This window comes from Gymnoscopelus microlampas (assembly GCF_963454915.1).
Source record: "Gymnoscopelus microlampas genome assembly, chromosome: 24".
Classification (NCBI taxonomy): Eukaryota; Metazoa; Chordata; class Actinopteri; order Myctophiformes; family Myctophidae; genus Gymnoscopelus; species Gymnoscopelus microlampas.
The window spans coordinates 33,750,230-33,777,884 of record NC_139961.1 but is presented as its reverse complement, the minus strand read 5'-3'; the positions used below and the strand labels follow the sequence as shown (position 1 = coordinate 33,777,884).

The 27,655-nt window shown below is 42.2% G+C and overlaps 1 protein-coding gene across 1 annotated transcript in view; it reads left to right on the top strand.

The window, feature by feature from the left end:
* ncam2 (neural cell adhesion molecule 2) overlaps nucleotides 1-27,655 on the top strand; it is a gene marked incomplete at both ends in the record, with an annotated part of 200,882 nt that overhangs the window by 109,972 nt on the left and 63,255 nt on the right. Inside the window, 2 exons of the mRNA XM_084050802.1 lie at nucleotides 14,003-14,077; nucleotides 21,724-21,930. Of these exons, the coding sequence (XP_083906928.1) occupies nucleotides 14,003-14,077; nucleotides 21,724-21,930 (282 nt within the window). The remainder of the gene's footprint in view (nucleotides 1-14,002; nucleotides 14,078-21,723; nucleotides 21,931-27,655) is intronic.

Below are 27,655 nucleotides of genomic sequence, written 5' to 3'. Positions count from 1 at the left end.
ATGTAGTATGTAGTGTCTGCAATAAAAAAGTCAAAAAGTCTAAAATATTACAAATTGAATCTCCACCTCTTCAGAGCTGAAATGACACTCTCAAGAATCAAGAATCATACAGATTCCACCAGTAAAATGCTGGTGATGAAGATTACAGCATTCTCCTTCAGAACACACACATGTACTCGCATGTGAATTATATGTTCTCATTACATCTTTTAGTCTACTTTCAGCAAATGTTCGCCTGTTTTCGCAGAATGTCTGGCCATTATGGCCACAATAGGGACGTCACGTTAGGGTTCATGTGTCATCTCATTCGGTTATTCATGTCAAAAAGCTTTCAGATGGCTTGGATTTGTCATGCATCAGCTGATACTTCCTTCTAAAATGTTCTACTGATTACTTATATCTGTAATTCCAGATGGAGTGGGCTGCTGGACTGTAGTCCAGCCAACCAAATTGCTCAATTTCAGTCTTATTTTCTGCTCTTTCGGCTGCCCACATATTGAGCTTACAATGAGTGCAGCAGTGGAATGAATTTGCAAACATTACAAGCAGCCAGCAGTGGGTAAGGGTCACAGCATCCTGACAATACAGTAGATGTCTGGATGTCTGCTCTGAAGATATAGTTAATATTTCAATGTCAGTAGTAGTCACAGAAGCATCAAACATTCTGACTGAACTTGACCCGTGTCCTTGAAGACGGATCACATTCTGTGGGCTGGTTGACGAACAGAATAATACAATCCAAACACATCACTCGGTACCTGACTGAATGTTTTGACCCACAGAAAGATTGTAATAGCATGGGGCGATGAGATGTCGCTACACAGCCTGGTTGCCAGAGAAAAACGTTGGCATTGCATGTTTCTGCAAACCACAATATATGTTCACATGAATGTTGACATTTCTGAACCAATAAGTTGCATATCAACATTTACTGATGCAGACCATACTGAATCAATTCTAGATTTCCAAGTCAAGTACGGCGTGCAGTTTCAAAGTAGATTATAACCAGGGTTCTATTTGTAAAATAAAAAATCACACCTGTGTGAAGGTAGCGGCGCCTTTGATATATTTTGTCATAGATATGTGTTTCTACTAGAGAAACAATATTAAATCTCTGTAAATTTATTTCAAGGCTTCCAGTGGCACTAAATAGTGCCATTGGAAGCGAATCACCAAATGCATTCCAAGGTAAGTGGCAAAAACTGATCGTCATAGCTGATAGAGTGGGTACCTAAAAAATAAACTTTGTGTGTGCGTGTGTATAAATGTGGTACCAGAAAGATATGTATGTGTTGTATGTGTGTGTATGTGTGTGATATGTATGTAAAATGAAATTATTAAATATTTCTAGATATTACTCATTGTTTATTTAGTCATTGTTTATATAGACATCTAATTCTATATTCATGACATCATAGTGATGTCATGAATAGTAACATAGTGATGTCATGAATAGTGACCAATCAGAACGTTGACGGACCTGACCAATCAGAACGTTGACGGACCTGACCAATCAGAACCTTGGCGAGCCTGACCAATCAGAACGTTGACGGACCTGACCAATCAGAACCTTGGCGAGCCTGACCAATCAGAACGTTGACGCAAAAGCCAGGTATAGAGGGCTAATATCCGCTCTATACCTAAAGGTATAGAGCGGCTAGCGCCGCTAAAAAGGAAAACGGTGGGTGGGAAAATGTTTTAACGACTTAAGCCCTGCTGTATACAGTATATTTAATCATACAACGACAAATAGCGAAAATCGCCAATCTATAAGCTCACAACAGATATGCTATTTTCACACATTTTGGACATTTTGTTTTGGTCGTTGTGTAATTGTGTAAAGCAAAATTAATGCCAGGGTTAATGTGGAACCAACAGTTCTGAGTTCCAAGGCCTTGATTTGAGAACCACAACTTTTGGCATGGGTCTGCACTGATTCATGTTGACTTCCAAGTACAAACACTACGGTACTTTAAAACTTACCACACAAATTTGAACAGCTCCTGTTCAAACATTAGGTGAGGCCTCATGTTTGAGTCCTAATGAAATCAGACTAACTGTATTAATGAGCAATCATTTGATAATTAATCAGTAATTATCGTACACTCTGCTCTGGTTCACACTGTACCCAAGTCCTTCAGTAAAGCTTAAATTTTCTAATAAAATTAGACAAACTGTATTAATGAGCGATCGTTGGTTCATTAATCAGTAATTATCCCAGACTCTGCTCTAGTTCACACTGTACCAAACTTTCCGTGGGGTTATTTTTCACTCCAAGCTAATTTCCTACTCAGTTCAATTAAAAAATGTGCTAGGAAAATTAGCATAGATAAATTAGCTTTCATTACATTTCTTACAGCGTCTTTCACATGGTGTTTTTGGTCACATTTGTTTGCCCAGGGCTTACATTTTTAGCTAGCCACTGAGGTGAAGCAGTTACTATGAAATAGAGAACACTATGTCTGTCTGTCTGTCTGTCTGTCCTCATTATTTCTGTATTTGAGTCTGTTCTCATGCATGTGTCTACTCGGTGGCTTGACTAATGTATCTGACATTGCACATGGCCATTGACCATTGGCTTATCAAGGACTGATGAAGCAGATTTTTTACTTCACCCAAATGTAAACTCCTTATTAGCTTTTGCCACATGCAGCCTGTGGGATCTGGTAGCTGAGGGCGCTTTCCCAGGTCCCCGGGTATGGACTCGTACAACTCTCCTGTCTATGGTATTACATATTCACTATTCGCGTGTGTGTGCTTGTGTGTGCTCGTGTGTGTGCTTGTGTGTGTGTGTGCGCGCGCGCGTGCATGGTGCGCGCGCATGCAACACAATTAATACATATCTCTGTCTTGTTGATATAGTATGTTTTAGTATACTCTGTATACTTAAGAGTATTTGAACTGATGCCGAGGGCTGAGTGGTTTGTGTTTGTTGTTTTCATTGCACTGCTTTGGCCACTGGAAAGCCCTTGACACACAATAGCCTTGCTGTTAATGAGTGCCCATTCAGCAGTCTGGGAGCCAGTTCCTGTTGATGATTGACCCAGTTACACTCCACTAGCTGAGGTCATGCCAGGCCTTCATTATCAAAGGGACAATCGGTGTGTTTTTAGATCTGAGCTCAGTATGTTTGGTGTAATTATGGCTCATTGTGCATCAAAATGTTGTTGTTTTGGCATAGGTTCAGGTTCAGTCACTGAGACTCCTGGTCTCTTAACTCTGATTTATACTTAAAATATCAGATCTACGAGCTCACAACGTGTCACATTTTCGCCATGCGACACCACTGTACGACGGAGTATACATTAAGCATGACTGGTTTATCTCCGTTTTTATTTTGAATGTAGAAATGTAATTCTGATGTAGATCTTTGTCCGTGGGTTTTGAGTAGAACAAAGACTCTGTGTGCCCTTTAATGCCTCTAAGAAACCAAGGATTTGCTAGTTCAATAAAAGTCTAACTGAATCAAAACATGGTTTTGCATGCCTTTTTTGTCACTTTAACATTTTATGTATGAAACTGAGTTGATTTAACTGTAGATCTACAAGCTCACAAGTTGTTGCATTATGACACGCATTGAGCTTGTAAATCAACATTTTTTTGCTATTATTTAATGAAGTACTGTATATAGGGCTTAAGTGGTTCTTCCTGTTCCATTCTCCCACTACACAGCTTGGGCATGATAGAGTAGACCTTCTAATGGGTTAAATCTATTATAGTTCAGTGAAATTTACTTAGGGAACATTTCCCACGAGGAATGGGATAATTTCATGCTCTGAGCATTTCCTGAAATGCGATCACACAGGACTGTGGAGTTGCTGTGTAAATTAACACACCAGATGGTAGACAACCTGCAGACAAGCCTGAAGACTTTCATCTCCATTCATCAGACAGTATTAGCTCTACAGCTCATCCCATTACGTTTTTATTTGATTGATTTATTGATTACAGTTCCAGTATGTGATGAATATAACACACAGGTATTACGGAATATTGCGGTATTCGTTGGAGCCAGACCGGTATATCGGCCAGAAGATATATCTGTCATTATTTGACTTTTTTGATGACATCGCACATCGCTCTCGGCAGTTAAGCAGCCGATGAGCCCAGATCTTTTACCACTTTCAAGCTGGCATCCCTACTTTTGTTATTATTGTTATTTTTTACAAGAGGACATTTTCAAAAGATCTACAAGCTCACAACTTGTCATGTTGCAACATGTTGTGAGCTTGTACATTTGTTTATTTTTATCTGTCAAAACATCGAAACATCGATGGTAATCGATATGTCTAGGACTCTCTAAATCAAAATTGCATCGAAACCAAATATCTGCCATTGGTCGAGCTCTAGTATTCGTGTATCCTCATTGTATAGGATCAACAAATGCCTCATGTCACAATTAATCTATAGCAACTTTATGTTAACACTGCCAAAACGACTGTTATAGAGGCGAGTTGTCTAGAAGAGGGTCTGTCTGTCTGTGTCTGTGTGTCTCGAGCTAATCAAGCAAACTGCTGGTGACCGATGAGCGCCAAATGTCTTGTGCACACTGCCAGTAGGCCACAGAAGTATCTCATAATTATTCACATATGTTTTATACTTTTTTAAATATTTAACTTAATTTTTTTGAATTGAAGTCAATGGGGCTCTGAACCCATGGCAACATTTGGTTGACATATGTCATAGATACTGGTTTTAGACGGCTCACATCATAGATCAGTGCTTCTCAAACGTTTTCATGTCAAGGACCCCCAAATGAATATGCATTTGGCCGCAGACCCCCGTCTGATAATAGTACATGCATGCAGAATTAATGTTGTTAAACTTCCAAAAAATGTTACACATCTTTCACATTTCTTCAATGAAAATAGGTCACAACAAGCTCACAACTGTGATGTACAGTAGAGCTAAAGTGGTTAAACTGATGATGATGCTATATTAACGCATTTTGCCCCGGACCCCACTTTGAGAACCACTGTCAGAGATAGATAACTGACGTAGATACAACTGACGTCACAGGTTGCCCGCTTGAGGCCATTTTTCCACATTGATTTACAGTACATCCCTTCTATCCTGGCTCCTTGAGTGAGTGCAGCACAGACTGAGTTACAAGCCCATTGTTCAGTGCTTGGTTATATATAGCGACAGCACCTCATGTCTCTGCTCGTGTTTGATTGATGGGTTCTCGCTGTAGGAACAGCCCTCTGTTAGGTGCTATACAGCCGTGAGGTTTGATGAACAACTGATCAGAAGGAGCGGTGCTCATCCAGAAAGAGCAGGCAAGGGACAGAAGCTATCACTTGAAGAGAATACATGAGAATACAGCAGAAGCATAGGGGATGAAAGAGAGAGAGAGAGCGAGAGAAATGAAGAATGGATGTGTCAGCTAGAAGAGAGTGATCTTCATAAAAGGAGGTGCCATCTGTGAAATCCTGGGGAGACTAGCTGGAGCCTCCTCCCCATGGTAGCATCATTTATTCATCAACCCTGTACGTGACCCTCAGACACGCTGCTTCATTTCTGTTTAAAAAAGGGGGGGAAAATAAGCAACCGGGTCAACTCAACAAATAACTTTTTGATTAATAAATTATTGATTGGGTGCTATCTTCATTTGAAAGTCAAAAGATAAATAAGAGTCACTACAGATTAAGTTTAGTCAATTTATTGCCACACAATGAATGTTTCCAAAATGCTGTTATCAACAACAATAACAACAACCAGCACTAACAAGATCAACGGACTTAAGTATCATCAACAACGATAACAACAAACACATAATCAACACAACGATAACAGCCAACCGATATTTTCTTAGCTGCCATTTGTTCTTAGGTAACAGAATCTATGCACACTCAAGTGCACTCTTAAGGTCCGTACACACCCACCCCCATCGTCCTCTGTCGTGGAATTCTGGATCAATCAGCAATCGATGAGGCACATAGGAGTCGAGACAATATTCTAGGTAGTGGTTATAACGTACACACCGACCCCCATCGTCCTCCAATACCCTCAATGCCCAAGCCCTCATACCCACCCCTATTATACTATTGATTTATTTTGAACCCAAAATAGGTCTTCAACAGTGTCCTGATCGGAGCAATCACAGCATTGTCTTAAACTGCAACGTTGGCTTTTTATTTCAGACTGATTCACACTTTTAGATGCTCTGGGAGTCTGATATCTTAAGTATTATATATCATATACACTAAGGTCTGATTGGATCACTTGTTAACCCATTAAGACCTGGAACTGTGTCATTTTTAGATTTGAGCTAAAAAGCATTATTTTACACTTTGGCCGGTGCCGCGCTACGAGCTTGTAGATCTGCTATTTTTGAAAAATCGTGAAAATGTGTGCAAATCTTTATCTGCAAAATGTTTAAAGCGAACATTTTTAACTAAAATCTTTGCTTTTGGGGGTCCCTGGAACAAAATATTTTGATGGGGGTCCGCGGCCAAATACATATAATTTTGGGGGTCCTTGACATGAAAAAGATTGAACGCCACTGATATAGAAACATACGTTTTTCAGAAAACTGTTGAGATTTAGGAGACATGTAGAATCGGCTTCAGGTCTCAATGGGTTAATGAATTCATCTATTCACTCGTATACTGTAATTATCTATAATTACTTACTCATAATGATCATATTCAGTCACTGTGTGGGCTTGGAGAGTCTGCAGCATATCCATCCAGAGGCATCAGACGACTGCCAATTCCCCAGACCATATTTCTGAATTATTTCCTGCCATTCATCCACGTGAGCATAGTGACTCAGACGGGATACGACGTTGTAGCACATTAACCCTACACCGTGCCCTCGCCATGGGGAGCAGGCCCGTGGCGTGACCCATCAAACTTTAATATCCCCGGGCCAGATGTAAGACACTGATATAGAGCTGGAGAGCGCATGCCATTAACTTGAATGGGTCGAGTGGAGAATCACGGAGGGAGATTATTTTACGAACCCCTCCTTCCCCCATCACCCCCACCCACCTTCTGATTTAGAAAGGTGACGTGAGTCAGTTGGCTTGAAGTCCCATTAAAAGTGAAGTGCCAGAGCTTAGCAGTGATATCCTCTGTTGGAGATTTTGAGGCGGATACAGGAGCTGAAGTCCTGCACATTATGTGCCTGTGTTGACTGAGGAGTGGTTTATTTGCACCCAGCGCAATCATTATTCAGCGAAAGGAGAGCGAGAGATTGTGTTTTCGCCCCATCTGTGTGGGTGTGGGTGTGGGTGTGGTTGTGGGTGGGTGTGTGTGGGTGTGGGTGTAGTGTGTGTGTGCACGCACCTGAGTCTGAAGTCGCAAACTGCTGAACAAATGAGCACTAAACCTTTGGTACAAACCGCCGGTAGCACACTCCCCGAAGATTTTTCCAATCCATCAATGACAGCTGTTAATGAATATGTTTGTGAACGCATTACTGCAGACCTGCAGACACACAAGACACACACAGAGACCAACACAGCACACACACACATAGCGAGCATTAACTATGATGCATGTACTGTACACTGTATGCACATGTACTCACACCTGCCCAGTGCCCACACACACAGATACATTGTGGCACACAACAAACGCGCGCACGTGGCCTGCAACACAAATAGACAGATAGGCAGCAGCACCACACAGATCAAACACGTCTTCAGCAGAGAGAGAGAGAGAGCGAGAGTGAGCATAAGGTGAACAGCTGCACATGCCAGGATTATTACACCTCTGTAGCCTACTGAAAGAGAACGCCCTGCTATAGACACTGCCCAATCCAATGATAAATACAAATTCAAGCACTGAATCAAGTAAGAACATAGTTAATTTACAAGTCTGTTTTAAAAGAAAGAGCTGGCAGAGATCTGTGCTCTATGGAGTGTTTTTCTCTTTCTATTTCCATCTGCTGGTATACTATAGTGTGTGTGTGTGTGTGTGTGTGTGTGTGTGTGTGTGTGTGTGTGTGTGTGTGTGTGTGTGTGTGTGTGTGTGTGTGTGTGTGTGTGTGTGTGTGTGTGTGTGTGTGTGTGTGTGTGTGTGTGTGTGTGTGTGTGTGTCTAATCTGTTTTTTAGAGACAGTCCTGTATGCATGTCCCCATGCACATTGGTCTTTTTAATTACATTTATCGTAGTGCGGTGATGAGTGCATGTTTCTGACCTTCCTGATTATGCAGATGCACACACACCTCATCGTCATGCACCAGTGGGGCTGGAGGGGGTACGATGGGCACAGTGACATATTTACGCGAGCACAGCGCACGCACGCACACATGCGCGCACACACAAACTTATGTGAGCCTAGGGCTGTCAAGATTACACATTTAAGTTGACGATTAATTGTCACTGAAATAATTGCGATTAACGATTTAATAGTGCTACTGTCGTTGAAAATTATTGGAACATTATGAATAAAAATTACATTTCTGTTTGGCTTTTAGCCTTCGTAAACTGAAGTTGCACGGTCAGATATGACAAATAACACACATTCAATTCCTTTACACTTCAATAAACATTAATAGTGAAAATAGCCGATCTATAAGCTCAAAACGCGACGCATCGCGACGTGTTTTGAGCTTGTAGATTTGCTATTTCCACTATTTTGAAAATATATGACATTTTTTTACATGGAATTGATTATGACGATTATGCAAAAATAATTGCGATTATCCTCCTATAATCCTCCTATAATTTGACTAACCTCTGTATGTAGTCGTCTCTGTAGTCGTCTCATGGTGAAGCTACCCGGTTCTCCTCAGTGGCTGGAGCAATTGCTCTGATTTTCCACACAGCCATTGACCATTACCATCTGAACTTAACTGCGAAGCCCGTTTTTCAATTTCATCAAATCTGAGCTTCTTATTAGCGTTTATGTGTCAAACAATGGGAGATAACGTTGCCAGGTTTCGCGTGAGAGAGCGTGTGTGTGTGTGTGTGTGTGTGTGTGCGTGTGTGTGTGTTTGCGAGGGGACCCGGGGGGTTCCGCGACGGGGGGGGGGTTGCCCGTGGGGAGGGGTGACCGCGGGGGGTGCCGCGACGGGACCCACGGGGGGAGGAGGGGGGGGGGGCGGCACGACGGGACGCGCACGGGGGAGAAACCGCGCGACAGGACGTGCATTAACCCCAAGTTTGCAACTACTTTCGCCTGCGCCCTTCACCGGGTATGGTCTAGTATAGAATAATTGCAATTAGACGATTATGTAATAATTGTGACTATGACTATTGTGGCCTATGTGAGCCATCATTCACTCTGTCTGTCTGTCTGTCTGTCTGTCTGTCTGTCTGTATATCCATCTGATTACTGAATGTCATGTACAAATGTCCACATGCTCACACACCGCACAAAACCTCATCCCCCAGGATTTTTGCAAACGGAAAGAGAGCCATGATAGTCTTTTAGACAAAAGGAATTGCATTAGTCTAATATGTGTCAAAATAATGTGCTTGCTATTGCCTAAGCTTTGGGTAGAAGAACTGACTGTGTCAACCTCAATCAAAAGATGGAGGGAGCTGAGAGGATGACAAAAGGAAAGAGTGGATGAACACGTTCACAGAGGCCCTGAGATCGTACTGTACATACCCCTGGTTGGCTGGTGTCATGGCAGCAGCCGCAGTGACAGTTGGAGACGGTGACAGTATTAACAGATGGGACACCATGAATCTATCATTCTGTTAAGGAGTGACAGAGAGAGAGAGAGACCTAGAAAGATACGCTCATTACAGCTAAAATCTTCGTGAGGATGCAAGCATGCCCTACCTACCTCCATCATTGTGGTTATGTGGGGCATGTGGTGAATAGTTTGAGGTTGTGTATGTATAGGAAAAGGCACAGGGTAGTGGCTAATGTGGTGAAAGTGTTACAGGCCTCATGCATGAGTTACCTGTTAGCTGAAGATGTGTCCTGTTTTGTACAGGGAAAATGTAGACAGGAGACGTTATGTTGGGTTCTTCAAAGCATGCTGTAGTCTGTCTCTTTGGTGGCGTGACCAAGTAATATAATTTGAACACAAACGCATCTGGATTCAGCCTCTCAATGAAAATACACAAAATAAATTAAACAACATATCACAATTGTGCACATGCAGGTGTCACAAAAGGATGTAATAAAGGATGCTGATTGTGAATTACTGGGAACACAAATCAGACCGGATATTTAAATGACAGCCACACAAATGGAACTAATAATAAAGTAGTTATACAAACTAAAGGAACACAAGGTGTATCCTAGTTCCTTATCCTGCTCTCTCCTGGTTCTAGCTCTCTCCTCACCTTGTTTCCTCCATGCAGCCACAGTGGGAGGGACTAAGACGCAAGGAAAGGACGCAAGTGAGGGAAACAAGTATTTGGCATCAGGACTTCAGTACGCTGGCTAGTTTTGGTCCATAACCTTGCGAGACACGTATCCCATAGAGGTACGATTGCACCACGGTTATTAATTAATTCACAAAAATGAATGACATAGTTGTCGACTGAAGTATTTGGGAATTTAGGTCTTTGGCTTGCTAGCAGCAGGCACAAGAAATATGATGCTGATTGGTCTCCTGGTTGACAGACAGGCAGGCACGCACGCATGCACGCACACATGCACGCACGCATGCAGGCACACATGCACGCACGCACACACAAACCTCAAGTTCTGGATTTCAGAGGGAGGAATGTCATCAGCTGCCAGACAGAAATAGTATCACTGTTCTTTTAACCTTTAAGGTTTTGTGCAGATTGTGCTCCTCATTTTATATAGGTGCTAATAGGAAAATCATTGAGATGACTGAATATACCCGATGAACACCTGATAGACACATTCCAGATTTTGATTGTGTACATATAATATACATATGTGTATATTTGTATCCGTATGTTGTTGTATTTGTAATATCCACACATTTTGTATTTGCCTTGTAGCCTATTTGTAGCCTAGTTGTATTTGCCACCCATACATACTATGTAAATGAATGGAAATGTACATGAAATCTACAGCTTCTCATACGGCCTACTCCGCAGCTTAATACAGCCTCTCAGTTTGTTAACCTGGATTCGTAGCATATTCTCATTTCTTACTCATTCCGCGTTTGATGTAATCCAGTCACACTCATGTTTAAATTATGAGCTCGGTGCAACATTCTCACGCACCGCAATGAAATCCAAGATGCATGGCATTGTTATCCATGTTTCAACTCGGGGCATTTAGCTGGGCAATCTGGTTTTATTGACCTATCAGGAACTCCTGCCGTCACAGGGAGAGACTAGTACTGCCATGGGATCCACCCTCCCAATTAAGGGATTCTTGACCCCCGAACGTTTTAAAATTCATTGGAGGCAGGCTGAGAAAAATACCTTCCTCCTTGCTCTGGTCACCAAATCCCTAGAGAACACTTTCTTCTCTCTCTCCTCTCTCTCCCTTCCTCTCTCGCCCGCTTCCTCTAACCCCCCACCCCCCGGCCTGGCAGGAGACTGTGACCTCTGCTTTGTGGTTGATTTAAGCTGTGGGGTTGAGATAATGGCCGTGTCACACAGCCACAGGCAAGACGTGGTGGGAGAATAATCAGCTCAACGCTTCCATGTCATTTCAACCTTCACACCCTCTGACACCGTCTCCACAGGAAGGGAAAAAAAATAGCATGCTCCTGTGCTCAATGTGTCATTTGAGTGGAATGGAGAATTACCATTTCAGCTGGTATGAGCGCGGCGCCTGGCTCGTTCTCCAGGCTCCTAAAATTACCTTTGACAAGAACTCTGGTAAAAAAAGAAAAGAAAGAAAGTTCAGTTCCACTCACCCAGTTTTGACTCTGTCCATAATATGGACCCGATTTCTTCTTATTAAAGCCCCTATATTATGCTTCGTTGTACAAGGGCGTTATGAGCTTGTAGGTCACCAGATCCTATGTACATATCCTGTTACTCTATGTTTGTTGCTTGTCTATAATTGTTTTGATTTCTTACTGTAGACTGATAATGGCAGTGATCTGTATCATTAGTTATAAAACCATAAAAAAAACATCACATGGATGCACCTGGGACGTATCATCAGTGTTGTAGCCTGGGGGCGACGGGTGTTTCGGGTCTCGCAACATACACCCTCGCCCAGGTGACCCAGCCGGGGTTGATCAAGCCCCGACTTACGTCCCAGTTGCTACCCATGGTCAGTCCTCTTAGGGCAAGACGGGGCCACGACTCTGCCGGGACTGGGGGCGAGCGGAGTCTCTGGCACGTGGAGGGACTACTAGGCTCTGTGGATGGCTTCCTGGCCGGGCTCCTCCTTCATCTCACAAGGTCCAGGACCTGAGCGTTGCACCAGACTCCCCCGTTCCAAACATTTCATTCTGGCGTGATGGTTTCTTGGGCCGTGGACTGCAGGCTCCACCTGCAGCTTGCTTGAATGGCCCTCCTTAAAAGCCTCATAGATAAGTGTACACTCATGCAAGCCTTCTTATCACCCGACAGGGGCGAGTTTCCCCGGGTGGACGTAGCTCGTGGAAGGAACACGTTATTCCAACCAGTTCCTTTCCCCTCCATCAGGCGCCCTGGCTGACCAGGGGGAGGCAGTATAGAGACCAGGATTACTGCATGTTTTTGTGAGGGTACCTACCGACCCTAGGGGACACGGGGAGAATATGCAAAGATTTTTTTTAAAGGGTTGAATTTATTTTCCCCTTTAAAACATTTAATGTATATTGCTTTGCCTATAATGACATGCCCAAAATAGGGGCACCAGGTTGAGCGGTTAAGTGGAAGTCTCAGGCTCTCGGTGTGGATTAATCGCCTCAGCCATGCAAACGGCTGGAAGCATGGAAAGGTGGTAAAGGTGAAAGATGGCACTTAAGTAGACTGAATGACCCACTAAATAGAGAATGAGTGGTTGTCACGTTCTTACCTTATAGAAACGAGGATCACCACATAGCCAGTCACTAATCCAGTGTAAATATTTAGAGAGCTGATGTGCAGACAGCCAGCTGTATTGTGATACGCTGGGCCATTATTGAGGCCTCTGTTTGCTACCATTCTGCCAGCGTACAATTAGAATCAAAGACTGCCACAGAGGCATGTAACGGTAGCCAGCACAGACATTTGCCTTCATGCATTTATCATGCAACCATGCTGCATTTATAATGCAGCTTCCTTCTGTATAGTTCTCTCATACAAAATTATAGGATGGCCGACCACAAGTGTTGTGTCAAGACAAAACGTGATCTATTTCCCGACCATTCCATTATGCCTGAAAGCTGAAAAGAGAGCAGATATTGATATTTTGACATTGTTCCCTTTTGGGATTGTGCGTGCCATAGTGCATACATGCATGTGCCTTCTTAAATAGATGTGTTTACAGGACAGGGTCCATAAACAATAAAGACAATGCTGATACCACAGATGTTAACAAAGTAAATTATTCTAAACTTGGTGTTTAGATCTGTTCCTGATGATGATTGTTGTTGCTTGTCGAACACTCCTCTACTACCTTTATTCTCTGTTGACCTCAGTGCTGGCTTTTACAATTTCCTGCTCCACCTGTTATGTCCCCTTCGGGATACAGTACTGATTAGCTGCAACACAGTGCAATTTAATCCTATCTAAGCAGACTCATAGCCTGCCTCCACTTGTGTGTCAGCTAAACAATAATGATAATCAAGTGTCTGAATGTGTCATTAAACGTCATTAGCCTCTCTAGAAACTCTTCTCATGTTTATTTTTTATTTACCTCTCTACTGCATTTTGTTGTTTATTCTGTAACTTTATACCCTTCAATCCAATTTGATTATGACATAAGTATGTTTTTTTCCACATTATTTGAATATCCGTTATTTCATGTTTTTTTTTTTTTTTAAAGTTCTGGGGCCTGTGTTGTAGTTCGTATTAAAAGGGATTATGATTTCATTACGCTATCAGGACTATCCGTCATTATTAGCTACTTTTCCCCTTTGGTTCCTGAACGGTAATCTCTCTTTCTCTCTCTCTCTCTCTTTCTCTCTTTCTCTCTTTCTCTCTCTCTCTCTCTCTCTCTCTCTCTCTCTCTCTCTCAGCTGTCCTTCAGGTGTCCATATCCCTAAACAAAGTGGAGTTGAGTGTTGGAGAGTCAAAGTTCTTCATCTGCACAGGTAAGATTTACTACATTCTTATTACAATTACAATTTTTGTACAAGAGTAACATATAAAAACGAAATACTATAAACCTTTGCGTGAGTGTTCATTTGTGTGGGCAGCAATGTTTAGTGAAAGGGACTGAGGCAGCATTGTAGGTATATAAGGAATAATAAAGCACAGACGAGGCTGACCGCGTCAGAGTTGAGTGGAACACAGAGAGACAGATATGCAGCTGTCATCATCCATCAAACACGTGTTCCAGGGACCACCCTTTTGCATCCCTTTGACCTGTGACACCGGGGGATAGCGATGCTAAGCTCCATATTTATAATTGATTACACATCCTCGACCGGTGCTGCCGTGCCAGTTGGAGCAGCTTCAAGAAGCAGAGCAGAATTTAAAACGCCTTGGCTCTGTGCGTGAGGCAGCCCAGATGACGAGGTATTGTATGAGTGGAAGGAGGTGGAATCATAGTGGAAAGTGCAACACATGGTGTTCATCATTATTATGCTTATTCTGGTTAAGCATTGGGCTCAATGTACACTGTGGAATTATAATTATACATTAAAGACTTGCACCCTGGCATCCCTATTTTGGGCATGTGATTGAAAAAAATTCAGAGAGAGAGGGGGGGGGAGAGAGAGAATATCATGGGACATATACTACACCAGATAACGTGTGTGTGTGTGTGTGTGTGTGTGTGTGTGTGTGTGTGTGTGTGTGTGTGTGTGTGTGTGTGTGTGTGTGTGTGTGTGTGTGTGTGTGTGTGTGTGTGTGTGTGTGTGTGTCAGAGGGGGGAATAAGCTGCATTAAATTGATATCCTAGAGCTGGCTGTAAACACAAACTGACCCTTTGGAGACACTCTCTTCTTCCCTGCCATCCAACACGGTTCTCTCTTCCCCTGCTCTCTATTTCCCCGCAGACCTTTAAATCAATTGCTAGCAAGGCTTCGAATCCATGCTATTGTGGAGTTGCATCAAGGGAGAAGGCGCCAGTGCTTTTGGTAGATAATTTTAGCACCGAGGGGCAGGCGAGACAGGAATACATCTTTTAAGTGTGGAGAGTTGAAGTTGCTTCGGTGTTTCATCTTATATTGCTGTCTCTCTCTGCTGTAGAAAATCATAAACATTACCTGGGACATCTTCCAGATATACTGTAGAAAGCTCTCTTGTTTACTCTGGTCTTATTTAAGGTTTCCATTGGCCACAAGTTGTTTATATCAAAATGTCAAACTCAGTATTCCCTGCTGTACTACTGGTTATATTTCATACAGTTACAGGATGAGGTCTAATAATGGCATGGCTTCTCTGTAGATCTCTGACATAGTGTTGATGACGTTATATTGACAAATATGGATGGATGGTGTGAGATTATGAATTCACAAAATGAGTGAATTCATAATCAGCAAATCCCGGCCTTTATCACACCAACATTGTTCTTTTGGAGTAGTTTTGGTCTTACTGGTGACGTCTATAAAGATCATGGCGCTAATTTGTCATATTCGGGAGAACAACAGGCATCAGCTTACCTGATTGGCCAACAAAAAGCGGCTGTACAAGTAATAGCTCACTGAATTTGTTTCTGTTGTGTGAAATACTTGATGGACGGTGCATTTGAAAGGAGGACCAAATAGATACTATAAACTATAGTCGTATCCTGCCAATCACAGCGTAAGAATGGTTGTGTGTTGATAAATCTGCCGGCTGAACACAATCTCCATTTAAATATCCCACCCATGCTTCAGAGGCCTTGCCCCTCGAGTTTTCAACATGAAGCGGAATACAGCCAGGAAGAGGAACTTTTAAAATGTTGGAAGTTATCCCCATCAATCATCTCTGTATTCCAAACACACACACTCATTTGCATACACAGCACACACGCCAATCATATCCGTGTACTGCACTGGCACAGGCCAGCTATTTGCATACACAGCGTGCAGGCACACACCGATACCTGACACAGACACATCCAATAAGAAACTGTAACACAAAAATATAGCCTAACAAAAATACGACCACAGTCCCAAGCGCACAAGTATAATCAAAAAAACTATAAAGTGTAATATCGTCAGAAGGGTTTGCGGTATGGTTTGCGGTATGCGGAAAAAGAATCACTGACGTGGTCAGCAGTGGCAGATATACTGTAGCCTAGTAAATCACTGATCTATGATCGTTTAAATGAAGGCTTTTTGTGTTATCCTTTTAGCATAACTTTTGACTGTACTGTTACTGGAATAAAGTATTCAATCAATATCCTAAAGGAAAACCTGAAACATAAAATAGGCCTATTTTAGTGAACGTACATTGTCTCCCACTAGAGGTGCGGGCCGCTGCGTGGCCCTTCCGTCTACCCGCTGCGCGGGGCTGTCGTCTAGTAGCCTGTAGACGTTCATTGCAACAGCGGTGCGTGGAAGTGAAAACGAAAATGTGACGTTGTCTTGACGGAGAGAGCATGGTCAAGTGACCATCAGTTTGTATTGAGAGAGAGAGAACGGAGAGAGCATGGTCGAGTGACCATCAGTTTGTATTGAGAGAGAGAGCATGAGGACCCGTATGAACCACGCAGACACACAAACAAACAGGCACGTATGCGCGCCACTCTCTATATCGTATATTTCTCCCATAGCCAAAGCCAACTTGCCAAACGTCATTTTAGAAGCGATGAATGAGGTTCCGTCTCCGTCTTACAGTCCAAAGTTGGGGCTGACATATCCACGGCTCTCTGGCTATATCGGAACATCCAATGGTACCCCGATAATGCGATAACATTATCACAATATTGTGCAGAACCTCACACTCGCAGGCCAGAATAATTTCTGACACTTTAGCTGGCATGGCGTGTACAGTAGAGTTCAGCTCCCCCACAATGAGCCTTTAAAAAGGTATTCAGATAGGAAAGAAAGAAAGAAACACAGGAATGTGCTCAGTGATACCCACCAGGAATTGAGTAGCATCATACAAGTGAATAAACAACTCTTAATAGCAACAGAACTGCACCAGGGCAAACATTGTTGGTGATACCTACCAGGAACTAAGCGGCATCATACCAGGCGAATAGAGAACTCTACTATCAACTGAACTGCACCAGAGCTTTGGGCAAAGGCACAGTTGTTATAACAGTTATGGAAGAAGACTTCAGGAAACAAAGTATGTTCAGCAGAAGGACTGGGAGTGGGAGAGGACAAAGACTGCAAACTTTTCAGTTTTTATTTTTTGTTAGTTTTTTTGACAATGACAATGTTTGAGGCAATAATATAGCGAGCAGTAGAAAGAACAGATAGCACAGAGATGGGAGCAGCGATCAGAATTGCCAGTTTTCTTCTTCGATGTATTTTTGGGGGGCGTAAATATTTGTTTCGCATTCACAAGGAGCAAATATCTTTATGGTCCGTGTAGTAACTGGCTGAGCCACCAGGCACCCCTGCCAGAATTACTTTATAAAGGCTTTTCAGTTGTGTCCAAGAAAATACTCACAGATACCTGTGTGTCACCTTCCTGCATCCAGCTTTAAAACCCCAGAGGGAGGACTGTTTGGTACATGACTTCCCCTGCCCTTCTCTTGCTTCGGTTCCCCAGGGGAAACCACCACTCAGGGGGCCCCGGGATCTGGCAGATTGATGGGCCCAGAATAGTGGCCCTCCACACCGGCACTCTGATCCGCTGGATTTACAGGGGAAATACACCTGTGTGTGTGTGTGTGTGTGTGTGTGTGTGTGTGTGTGTGTGTGTGTGTGTGTGTGTGTGTGTGTGTGTGTGTGTGTGTGTGTGTGTGTGTGTGTGTGTGTTCACACTTAAATACTTTTGAACCATGCAATTTGTTGCTGTAAATCCACGATTATGACTGTGAATGATCACATAATTTCAGGCCTTATGTTCGAAAAACGATGTTGGCTGGAACTCAGCTGCTCAGAGTAGCATTAACATGTGTGAAAGCTCTCATAATGCTGTTCAGTTAAACCCTGTTGGCGTGCATCAGTGAACCACAGTGAAGTTATTCAGTGCACATTAAAAACTGTTGATTTAAGACCTGAGGGCCGATTCTACAAAGGCCTTCTAAATAAAGATTAGATCTAATTAAAGATTTTTCTAAAATGTAAAAAGAATTACAAAATTGACAAGCTCGCAGCACGGCACAAATTGACACGCTGTGAGCTTGTATATCTGCTATTTTTGAATAGCCAATGCAAAAATCTAAAATGACACAGATGCTTTCCCGGTTTTAATGGGTTAAAAGTGCAGTAGACAACATTCAGCCACTACAGTAGATTATAGCACCCCTCCTGCAAGAGCTTAGTTATTTCCCTGATTCAGGTCTATAAGGCAGTAACCATGTAGTTTGCAACATAGTAATGCAATGACTGCCTCCAACCATCTCTTCAGGGGGAAAAGTACCTTGCCCAACAAAAACAAAAACTCAAATGGGTAATGTTGGCTGTTAGTGTATAGAGGTAAAGAAAACAGTAATTCTGAACCAGACAAAGGTATTAAAATGATGGAAAAGCAATACTTTTATTCCACACCTTTTTAAAAGCTCTATCGACGTATTATTAGTGTGAACTTAGCTCATGTTGAACACCACAGGGATTACGTCACATCATTAACACAAACATCATTAACCCAGTAGGTTCCTGTCTGTCCACCACATTTAACTGAAGTGTGTGTGTGTGTGTGTGTGTGTGTGTGTGTGTGTGTGTGTGTGTGTGTGTGTGTGTGTGTGTGTGTGTGTGTGTGTGTGTGTGTGTGTGTGTGTGTGTGTGTGTGTGTGTGTGTGTGTGTGTGTGTGTGTGTGTGTGTGCGCGCGCGCGTGCGTGTGCAAGATTATTGGATTGAAGTTTATATACACTCTCATAGTCTCATATACTGTTGCATATAATTGTGTTTTATGTTGGTGTTTCTGTGTGCCAGCATGAAGTTAAATGTACAGGACATGTCCAACAGTAACACCTAGATGAAATGCACGCACACAGGCACCCACACCCACACACTCAATTAATTGTATTACCTTCAGCGTTTCTGACCTTTTTACACAAATGGCTGCTGTGAAAAGGTCAGCTCAACTGTATTGGGCTACTGCCGTCGATATTGTAGGAATAACCAATTTAAAACATTGGCATTGAGTATAATCTGGGTCTGTAGGTTTGTACAACAGCAATGTCCTGTTCTGGTGATTTGATTGATAATAAAACATGATGATTTAGACAAAGCTGAATTCTTATGGGGAGGGGAGACAGAGAGCCTCAAATGATCTCCTTTATTCACTTCACTTATTGCCACTATGAGAATTTGACATTTTTGTGGTGTGAATATTATTTAATCTATTATTGAGCCAGACTGTGAGCAGACATGCTTTCATTTGAACAGCATAATTCCAATCAGCGCAAGTTCTGCATTGCAGAAATTGTCTCCCGATGAGGCACAAAGACCTCTGTGAAGGTGTGAACTCAGAATGTGTGATGTTAAGTACCAGCTAAAAATGGAGCAGCTCGTTTGGTTGTTATTATCTCGGTTGGCGCTCCTGTGAGACAGAGATCTGCCTTGTTTTAGTTTTTTTCTTTTCTCTCCATCTCTCACAGTCTTCGTCTCTCTCACTCACTCACTCTCTCTCCTTCCCCTACCCCCTCCTCTCACTGGCTGTGTTTACATGCACAACAATATCTCCTTGATATTAAGGATACTCAGCACGTAAACGTGAAATAAACCAAGAAAAGCTCTTATCCTGGAGAAGTGTGGAATATTCAAATAGTATCCAGGATACAGAAGCATGTCATCCTGTTTACTGTTGGTGTTCAGTTCATTCTCATGCTCTGCACTCTCATCCAAGTTGCAGATGATGATAATGTATTCCTACAAACTATTGTAAACTACCTCACATTCACAGTAACTGTCAACACTTGAACAGCTAGCTGCAGAAAATGAGATTGTCTACATTACAGCATTGGTTTTCAATGTGAGGGTTGGCAGGGTGGCCAACTGGAAAGGAGAGGAAAGGGAATAATAATAATGATGTATAGTGAGACAGATTGTAATTTGAATTCAGTATCAATTCATGTGATTTTGTTTTGGTCAGTTTAACCACTCACCCTGTTCTGGTGTCCCTATTTGGGGCATGCCGTTGTAAAATACATAAATAAATGTTTGCAATAGGGGGGCCAGTGGCGTCGTTAGGCGGGGGCTTCGGTGGCTATAGCCACCAATGTTTTATCCAAAGGCACCAATAAAAAAAATAAAAAAATAATAAAATAAAAAGCTTTTTTTTAATTTATTTTTTTATTATATATCTATCACCCTAACCTAACCCTACCCCTAACCCTAAAACCGAAATAAAGTAACAAAAAACGGGGAAAAAAGCACCAAAATCCGCGAAAAAAAAATGCTCGCTGCGTGCGCGTGCATGTGCCCGTTGCCTGCGGGGCTAAGCCCCCAACCTAGTAGAGACCTAGCGACGCGTCTGAGGGGGGCCATGGCCAGAGGCTATAGCTATTTGAGGGTCCCTGACATGATAAAGTTGGGGAAACCCTGGTCTACAGTATCCAGAAAATTACAATTTACAATTTAGGCATTTAGCAAGGTAAAAACGAGGTAAACAAAATGGTACATTGAAACTATACACACTCTAGGATGCCAGGCCTACAAATGAATCTGGCATCTGTCTGTTAGCACTGGAACCAACAGAGTTATGATGTGGTTGTAACTGCTTTACATCACTGGGAGAAAATCGGTTTATTCATGGACACATAGATATTTGAAAGCAGGTTATTGACTTACATTTAATGCCGAGCATATCTGGAACAAAATGGTAACATCGATATGATTCAGTACTGAGACCCTTTTCACAGCCAGCATGTTTGCGTGCCAACTTTTGTTCATGCTGGCACACAGTAACACCTAAATAAAACACATCTAGAGATAATGTTACTGCACTCCACTGTGTTCAACCTCATGAACTCTATAGTCTCTAGAGACAGACTGTTGGCTCACACAGTCTGTTCAAATGCTTCTGTCTAAAAGTCTGTATATCTGAAGCACTGAAAATGCAAAGAATATATATATAGTGGAATTCCGGCCTACCCCACTTCAGTTTCGGCTTTGTAGTCACATCAATAATTCCTAATGTAAATCAAAACCTGTCTAGCTTGCTGCTTAGCAGAAATGGAAATTCAAAAAAGATATATATTAAAAAAAAAATCAACACATTTGAAATCATGAAAACCACATCATGATTGATGAAATTCCCTTCCGGTCTGAATAGCAGATGACAGCGTCCTGTTTGCAACCTTTTTCAAGGCGTAGTTACAGACTCTGTAGCATTCAAAGACTGTGGAAGAGTTGCCTGGCTTGAGAGACTACATGAACCCTAGCATCCCTATTCTGGGCATGTCATAATAGGTGAACAATTGGCAAAAATAGCAGATCAACGCGCCACATTGTGTTGTTAGCTTGTATATCTGCTATTTTCGCTATTTGACATACAACAAAGTATACAGCGTTTGTGGTTGACCATCTATGTGACATCTCCTGTGAAAAAATACCCCCCCCCCCTCTATTTTACAGTAGCTGCCCCCACCACCAGCGAGTGAATTCATTCTTGGAATTCATTCACTCAAGATTGTCTTATTTCTCTCTGTTTTTCCCCTCCCTCTCTCTCTCTGAACCCACCAAGCCATTGGTGAGCTGGTGCGGCTGGAGTGGTTCAACCCGCAGGGTGAGCGCATGGTGGCGTCCAAGCGCGTAACGCTGCACACAGAGACATCGCGCTCGCGCCTCATCATCTACAATGCAGTGGTGGAGGATGCTGGCATCTACCGTTGCCAGGCAACGGATGCCAGCGGGCAGAGCCAGGAGGCCACCGTGGTGCTGGAGATCTATCGTGAGTAACTCACACTATAAACACGCTCACACTGATACACAGGAAGTCAGGAACACGTTCATATAAATATTTGCACGAGTCACGAGGCCATGTAAAGCGTTCTTTTTGTTTTTCCAGGTCTCATCCAGTTGAAAATATTTCAGCTCTCTGGGGTTAACTGATTAGAGTTTGGTGGTCCATGGTCAAGGTCACATTCCTTTTTTTTCACTACACATGCTGTACTATCCTGGAAAGACATGGATGTAAACTGCAACTGATTGGTCGAGGCATACAACCACGATGCAATATTATAGTTATTACGGGGCCAGAGCTCAGCTCTGGACCTGTTTTGTTATTGGCAGTATTCTGTCACTTCTTCTTCTTCTTCTTCTGCCACTTTTCGCAGTTCTGGCTGAACCGTGCTGTCGCTTTTTACAAATCTTTCGTCCAAAGGTGCTATAGCACTCAATTGAAAATGGCAACTTTGAACAGGTACAACTCATGCCCTGTTTGACCTACAGCCATGAAACTTGGATACACATATGCGTCTCCTCATGCTGAACAATTTTCACCCTCTGACTTTTGACCTCTGACCTTTAGATCGCCCACCATTTTGAATTATATGAAAAACAGTCATTGGCTCCTAACTTCTGCATTTTTTCACTTATGGAAAATCCGCTCCCTATTTTATGTCGGCATAGGTCCAAAGTTCATGTGTAAAAGGTTTCGTGCAAATTGCTCAAAAATCCCAGGATTCCATAGATTTTAACTATTGCAGTTTTATGAAAATTATTCATCTGCACCTAAAACATACATGCAGACTCACATTTCTTTGAAACTTTGCAGAAATGTAGAGGGTCATTCCAAATATCACTAATCTTACTCCAATTGGCCAAAGGGGGGCGCTATAGCAATTTTTTGAAAATGCAAACTTTAAACAGGCATAAGTCATGCCTCGTTTGGCCGAAAGTCATGAAACTTGCTTACACTTGTGCATTGACTCATGAGGAACACATGTATCGCTTTGACTAGTAAGCTCCGCCCTTAGATTGTCCGCAATTTTGAGCAGTTTGAAAAATACTTGTTTTTGGCAGTTCTGGCTTAACCTTGCATACGCTTTTTACGAAACTCTGCCATATGGTAGATGCTCATGAAAAACTATCAAGAAATAATTCTCACACTCATTTGTCAAAGGGTGGCGCTATAGCACTCAATTGAAAGTGCCAACTTTGAACAGGTACAACTCATGCCCTGTTTGACCTACAACCATGAAACTTCGATACACACATGCGTCTCTTCATGCCCGACAACTTTCGTGGTCTGACTTTTGACCTCTGACCTTTAGATCGCCCACCATTTTGAATTATATGAAAAACAGCCATTGGCTCATAACTTCTGCATTTTTTCACTTATGGAAAATCCGCCGCTTTTGTTTTGTCGGCAAAGGTCCTAAGTTCATGTGTAAAATGTTTCGTGCAGATTACTCAAAAATCCCAGGAGGAAATAGATTTTAACTATTGCAGTTTTATGAAAATTATTCATCTGCCCCAACACATACATGCAAGACTCACATTTCTTTGAAACGTTGCAGTAATGCATCCAAATATCACTGAAACCAATCTCATTCCAATTGGCCAAAGGGGGGCGCTATAGCAATTTTTTGAAAATGCAAACTTTAAACAGGCAAAAGTCATGCCTCGTTTGGCCGAAAGTCGTGAAACTTGCTTACACTTGTGCCTTGACTCATGAGGAACACATCTATTGCTTTGACCAGTAAGCTCCGCCCTTAGATTGTGCGCAATTTTGAGCAGTTTGAAAAACTCTTAAACCCAGGATTTTTCAGCTATTTGCGTGAAACTGTATCATCTGTGTGATCTCCTTTTTCACAGTTCCTTGTCTGTTGGTCCAATGGCGTCTCCCTTAAATGAGTGCCTCACAATCTCAAGGTCGCCAGTTCAAGCCACACTTGGTGCAGACTTCATTTAAATTGAATTGCAAACAACATGACTGTATCAATGAATACATGTGCAAATGGTAAAGATAACCTGAAATGCTTATTTGAGAGTACGTTTTTTCAATGTATGAAATACTTCATTCTGAAAATAGCCGATCTACAATCTCAAAACTTTTCATCTCTCTCTCTCTTTCTCCAGTTTCCATCTCTCTCTCTCTCTCTCTCTCTCTCTCTCTCTCTCCAGTTTCCATGTCTCTCTCTCTCTCTCTCTCTCTCTCTCTCTCTCTCTCTCTCTCTCTCTCTCTCTCTCTCTCTCTCTCTCTCTCTCTCTCCAGTTTCCATGTCTCTCTCTCTCTCTCTCTCTCTCTCTCTCTCTCTCTCTCTCTCTCTCTCTCTCTCTCTCTCTCTCTCTCTCTCTAGTATCCATCTATCTCTCTCTCTCTCTCTCTCTCTCTCTCTCTCTCTCTCTCTCTCTCGCTCTCTCCAGTTTCCATGTCTCTCTCCCTCTCTCTCTCTCTCCAGTTTCCATTACTCTCTCTCTCTCTCTCCAGTTTCCATGTCTGTCTGTCTCTCTCTCTCTCTCTCACTGGCCCCGTATTATCGCTGCTTGCAGCTATATTTTTAATTGCTTTTAGCCCATAATAACTATAGACATTTTAGTCTATTTTCAGTTGACAAAAACCCTAGATATTTTAGTCAAGATTTAGTCATAAATATTGGACATTTGAGTCAGTCAATTCAAAGAAAAAAAAGAAAGTACTCTAACTAAAAGGACACTTATCTACAGTATGCATTGTTTTATTTTATGGCGTGGCTAGCAGTCTTTAAGTGTGCGTGTGTGTGTGTGTGTGTGTGTGTGTGTGTGTGTGTGTGTGTGTGCGTGTGCGTGTGTGTGTGTGTGTGTGTGTGTGTGTGTGTGTGTGTGTGTGTGTGTGTGTGTGTGTCTGTCATTCTGTCTGTCTGTCTGTCTGTCTGTCTGTTTGGAGCTAATCTTGTAAACTGTTAGATGGATCAGCACCACATTTCTTGTGCACACTGCCTTATTACAAATTAAATCATCCAAAGAGCAGAACCTCTATGCATCTTTCCTTTTTTTCATGTACAGTATGTTCATACTTAACTTTCATGAAATATGATGGAAGGCAATGGGGCTCAGATCGAGTTTCTGATATGGGGAGTGCAGTGGGGACATTAACCACTTGAACCCCAGCATCCATATTCTGGGGGGAACATTAGCCAAAACTCGCAGATCTACAAAGGTTGTGATGCGTTGTGAGCTATTTTTGACATGGAACAACATTACCAGGCCAAACAGATGAATCATTGATGAAATAATCAGACAAGTGAGTGACCATTGCGCATTTTGATAGAAAACAGATACAGTAGCACTGACAGAGAAACGGTAAATGAAAAATACAGAGCACCTATCACATTTAAATTAAGAACACAGATAATTAAACGATCAAACTGACACTGTTGGCCATTATAACGATGCATAAATCATAACCCAGTAGGCAAGTTGGCAACAACAAATACATAATTTAATGTCAAATATTTCCAACTATGACTTAAAGCGCACAGAACACACCATAAATAACATTTAGAGGATTCTTAATTCTATTGATCTTATGGTGCAAAAGAACAAAGGGATGCAGCTGGAAAACAAAAGGAATAAAGTCGCCAAACAATGACCAATTAAATATGATCCACCACATAATGAATAATAAATGAACTGTTTCTCCTCTAAATGCTAAATATTACAGACGTACATTTTGGACATGCATAATTTATGAACCAGCGTTCTGTGTGCTGGTTGGCCTGTGATAATAAATCTAGGATATTTCTGTGTGTGGCGAGTTATAAAGAGTGCCGCCCGTCATAGCCTGCTATTTTAATGGAGGAGAGTGCAATTAGACAGGCACACAGAGAAAGTCATTCGGAATAATTACACTAATGAGTTGACACATTGAAACATTCTCTTCAATTTAATTTTGTGTTATTGCTGGATAAGTCCTGTCTCTACTGCTGGGGCCAAAGGGAACAAGGCTCAGACAGGCAGCCTTCAGTGTCCAGTGACAATGTGGCGTTCTCCAACTTTAACCCTATTCAGTATTCACACAGGACAAGTGCTAGTCTGTTTCTGGGGGACATCTACTAATTTGTAAGAATTATGGAGATTGTCTGCAATTTTAGCCTACAGAAATCTGCCATGTCTGTAATTTGTCAAGTAACAATTCCAGCGTGAATTATCCTGCCTATATGTTGTGAAGACAGAGGTTCCCTCTAATTGATGCTCTAATCCCGTGTGAATCTAAATTAGATTTCACAAGATGCATGCATCTGATTGGATGCAAAACAATTTATCATTACTTCACTTGCCGTCGGGCTTTGTGTTCAAGGTACTTTCTTTCCCTCAGTGACACCAGCGCAAATAGATGATGTTGGCTGGGAAGCGAGCCAGCAGAAACAGAAAGAGAGTGAAAACTCTCGCGTCTCAGCTGAACGGCTCAGAGGCAAACTGGCTCGTATGCACACTTGACATTTTGTCCTCGACTTTCGACGCACGGAGCAAAACTTCAGAAGACAAAGTCCTTCACTGCTCGAGCCAAGTTTATTCTCAGTTCACCAGTTGACACCAGTCAACTGCTGCAGAGAGTTGCAGGGGGAAGGCATGTTTCTATGACTCATTCCTGTGACTACAAAAGCGAGAGAGAAGAGTTTATACATAATAAATAACTAAATAAATAATAAAAACTAGAGTGGAGAAGGAATTGAAAACAAATGAATACCAAGGATAAAAGCTTGAGGCTTCATCTGAGCAGCTAATGAAGACGGCAGGATGCAGACACACATTTCCGCTCAGAGAGGGGCATTGGTGGGGGGGGGGGGGGGGGCTCATTGTAAGGAGCAGATAGGCTTAAATCTATCGACAAAATGCAAATGGGAAAAAACAGCGAGCAGAAGGGAGGTATGATATTGTTGGCAGGCAGAAACCTCGTCTCCGTAGTTCAACTTAGTATGTTTTTTCGCAAATGAATGCCCTACTTTGCCATACTGCAGTGTCGTATAAAAGTAGCAAAATAGCCGATCTACAAGCTTGTAGATCTGTTACAGTATGTGTGTCTGTGGGTATGATAAATATATTGAACCAACAGGGAGTATTAACAAGCTTGTGTCTAAATAATAAACTACATGTACCTGAAAAGTAACGACAATATGAATAAATGGGTATGGTAGATTTATTCTCCTTTACAACCCAATCATGGATGATATCAGCCCAGCGGTGCTCTGGTCTCTGCTGTGCTCCTCGGCCCCCATCACGACACCATCAGAAGCTAGACAGCAGGGGGGGGGGGGGGGGTGTTAGTTGTGTTTGTGTTGCAGCGTCTTTCCTTGGGCAGAGCACTTGTGAAGGCAATTCATCAACGCACTACAAATGTCTTCTAAAGGCTAACAGTTTTCTGAAACAACGTTGCTATAATATCAGTGGTTCTCAAACTTTTTCATGTCAATTTATTTAGCCTTGGATCTCAAAATATTTGGTTCCAGGGACCCCCAGAAGCAAAGATTTGAGTTACAAGTGTTATATTCAAAGATTTGCACACATTTTCATGATTTTTAAAAAATCTACAAGATCTACAAGCTTATAGCGCGGCACATGAGCTTGTATATCTGCTATTTTTGAATAGCCAAAGTATAAAATAATGGTTAAAGTGGTTAAAATCTAAAATGACAGATGCTTTCCCGGTCTTAATGGGTTAAGATTAAGTTGAACTTAATCAGATAATAATA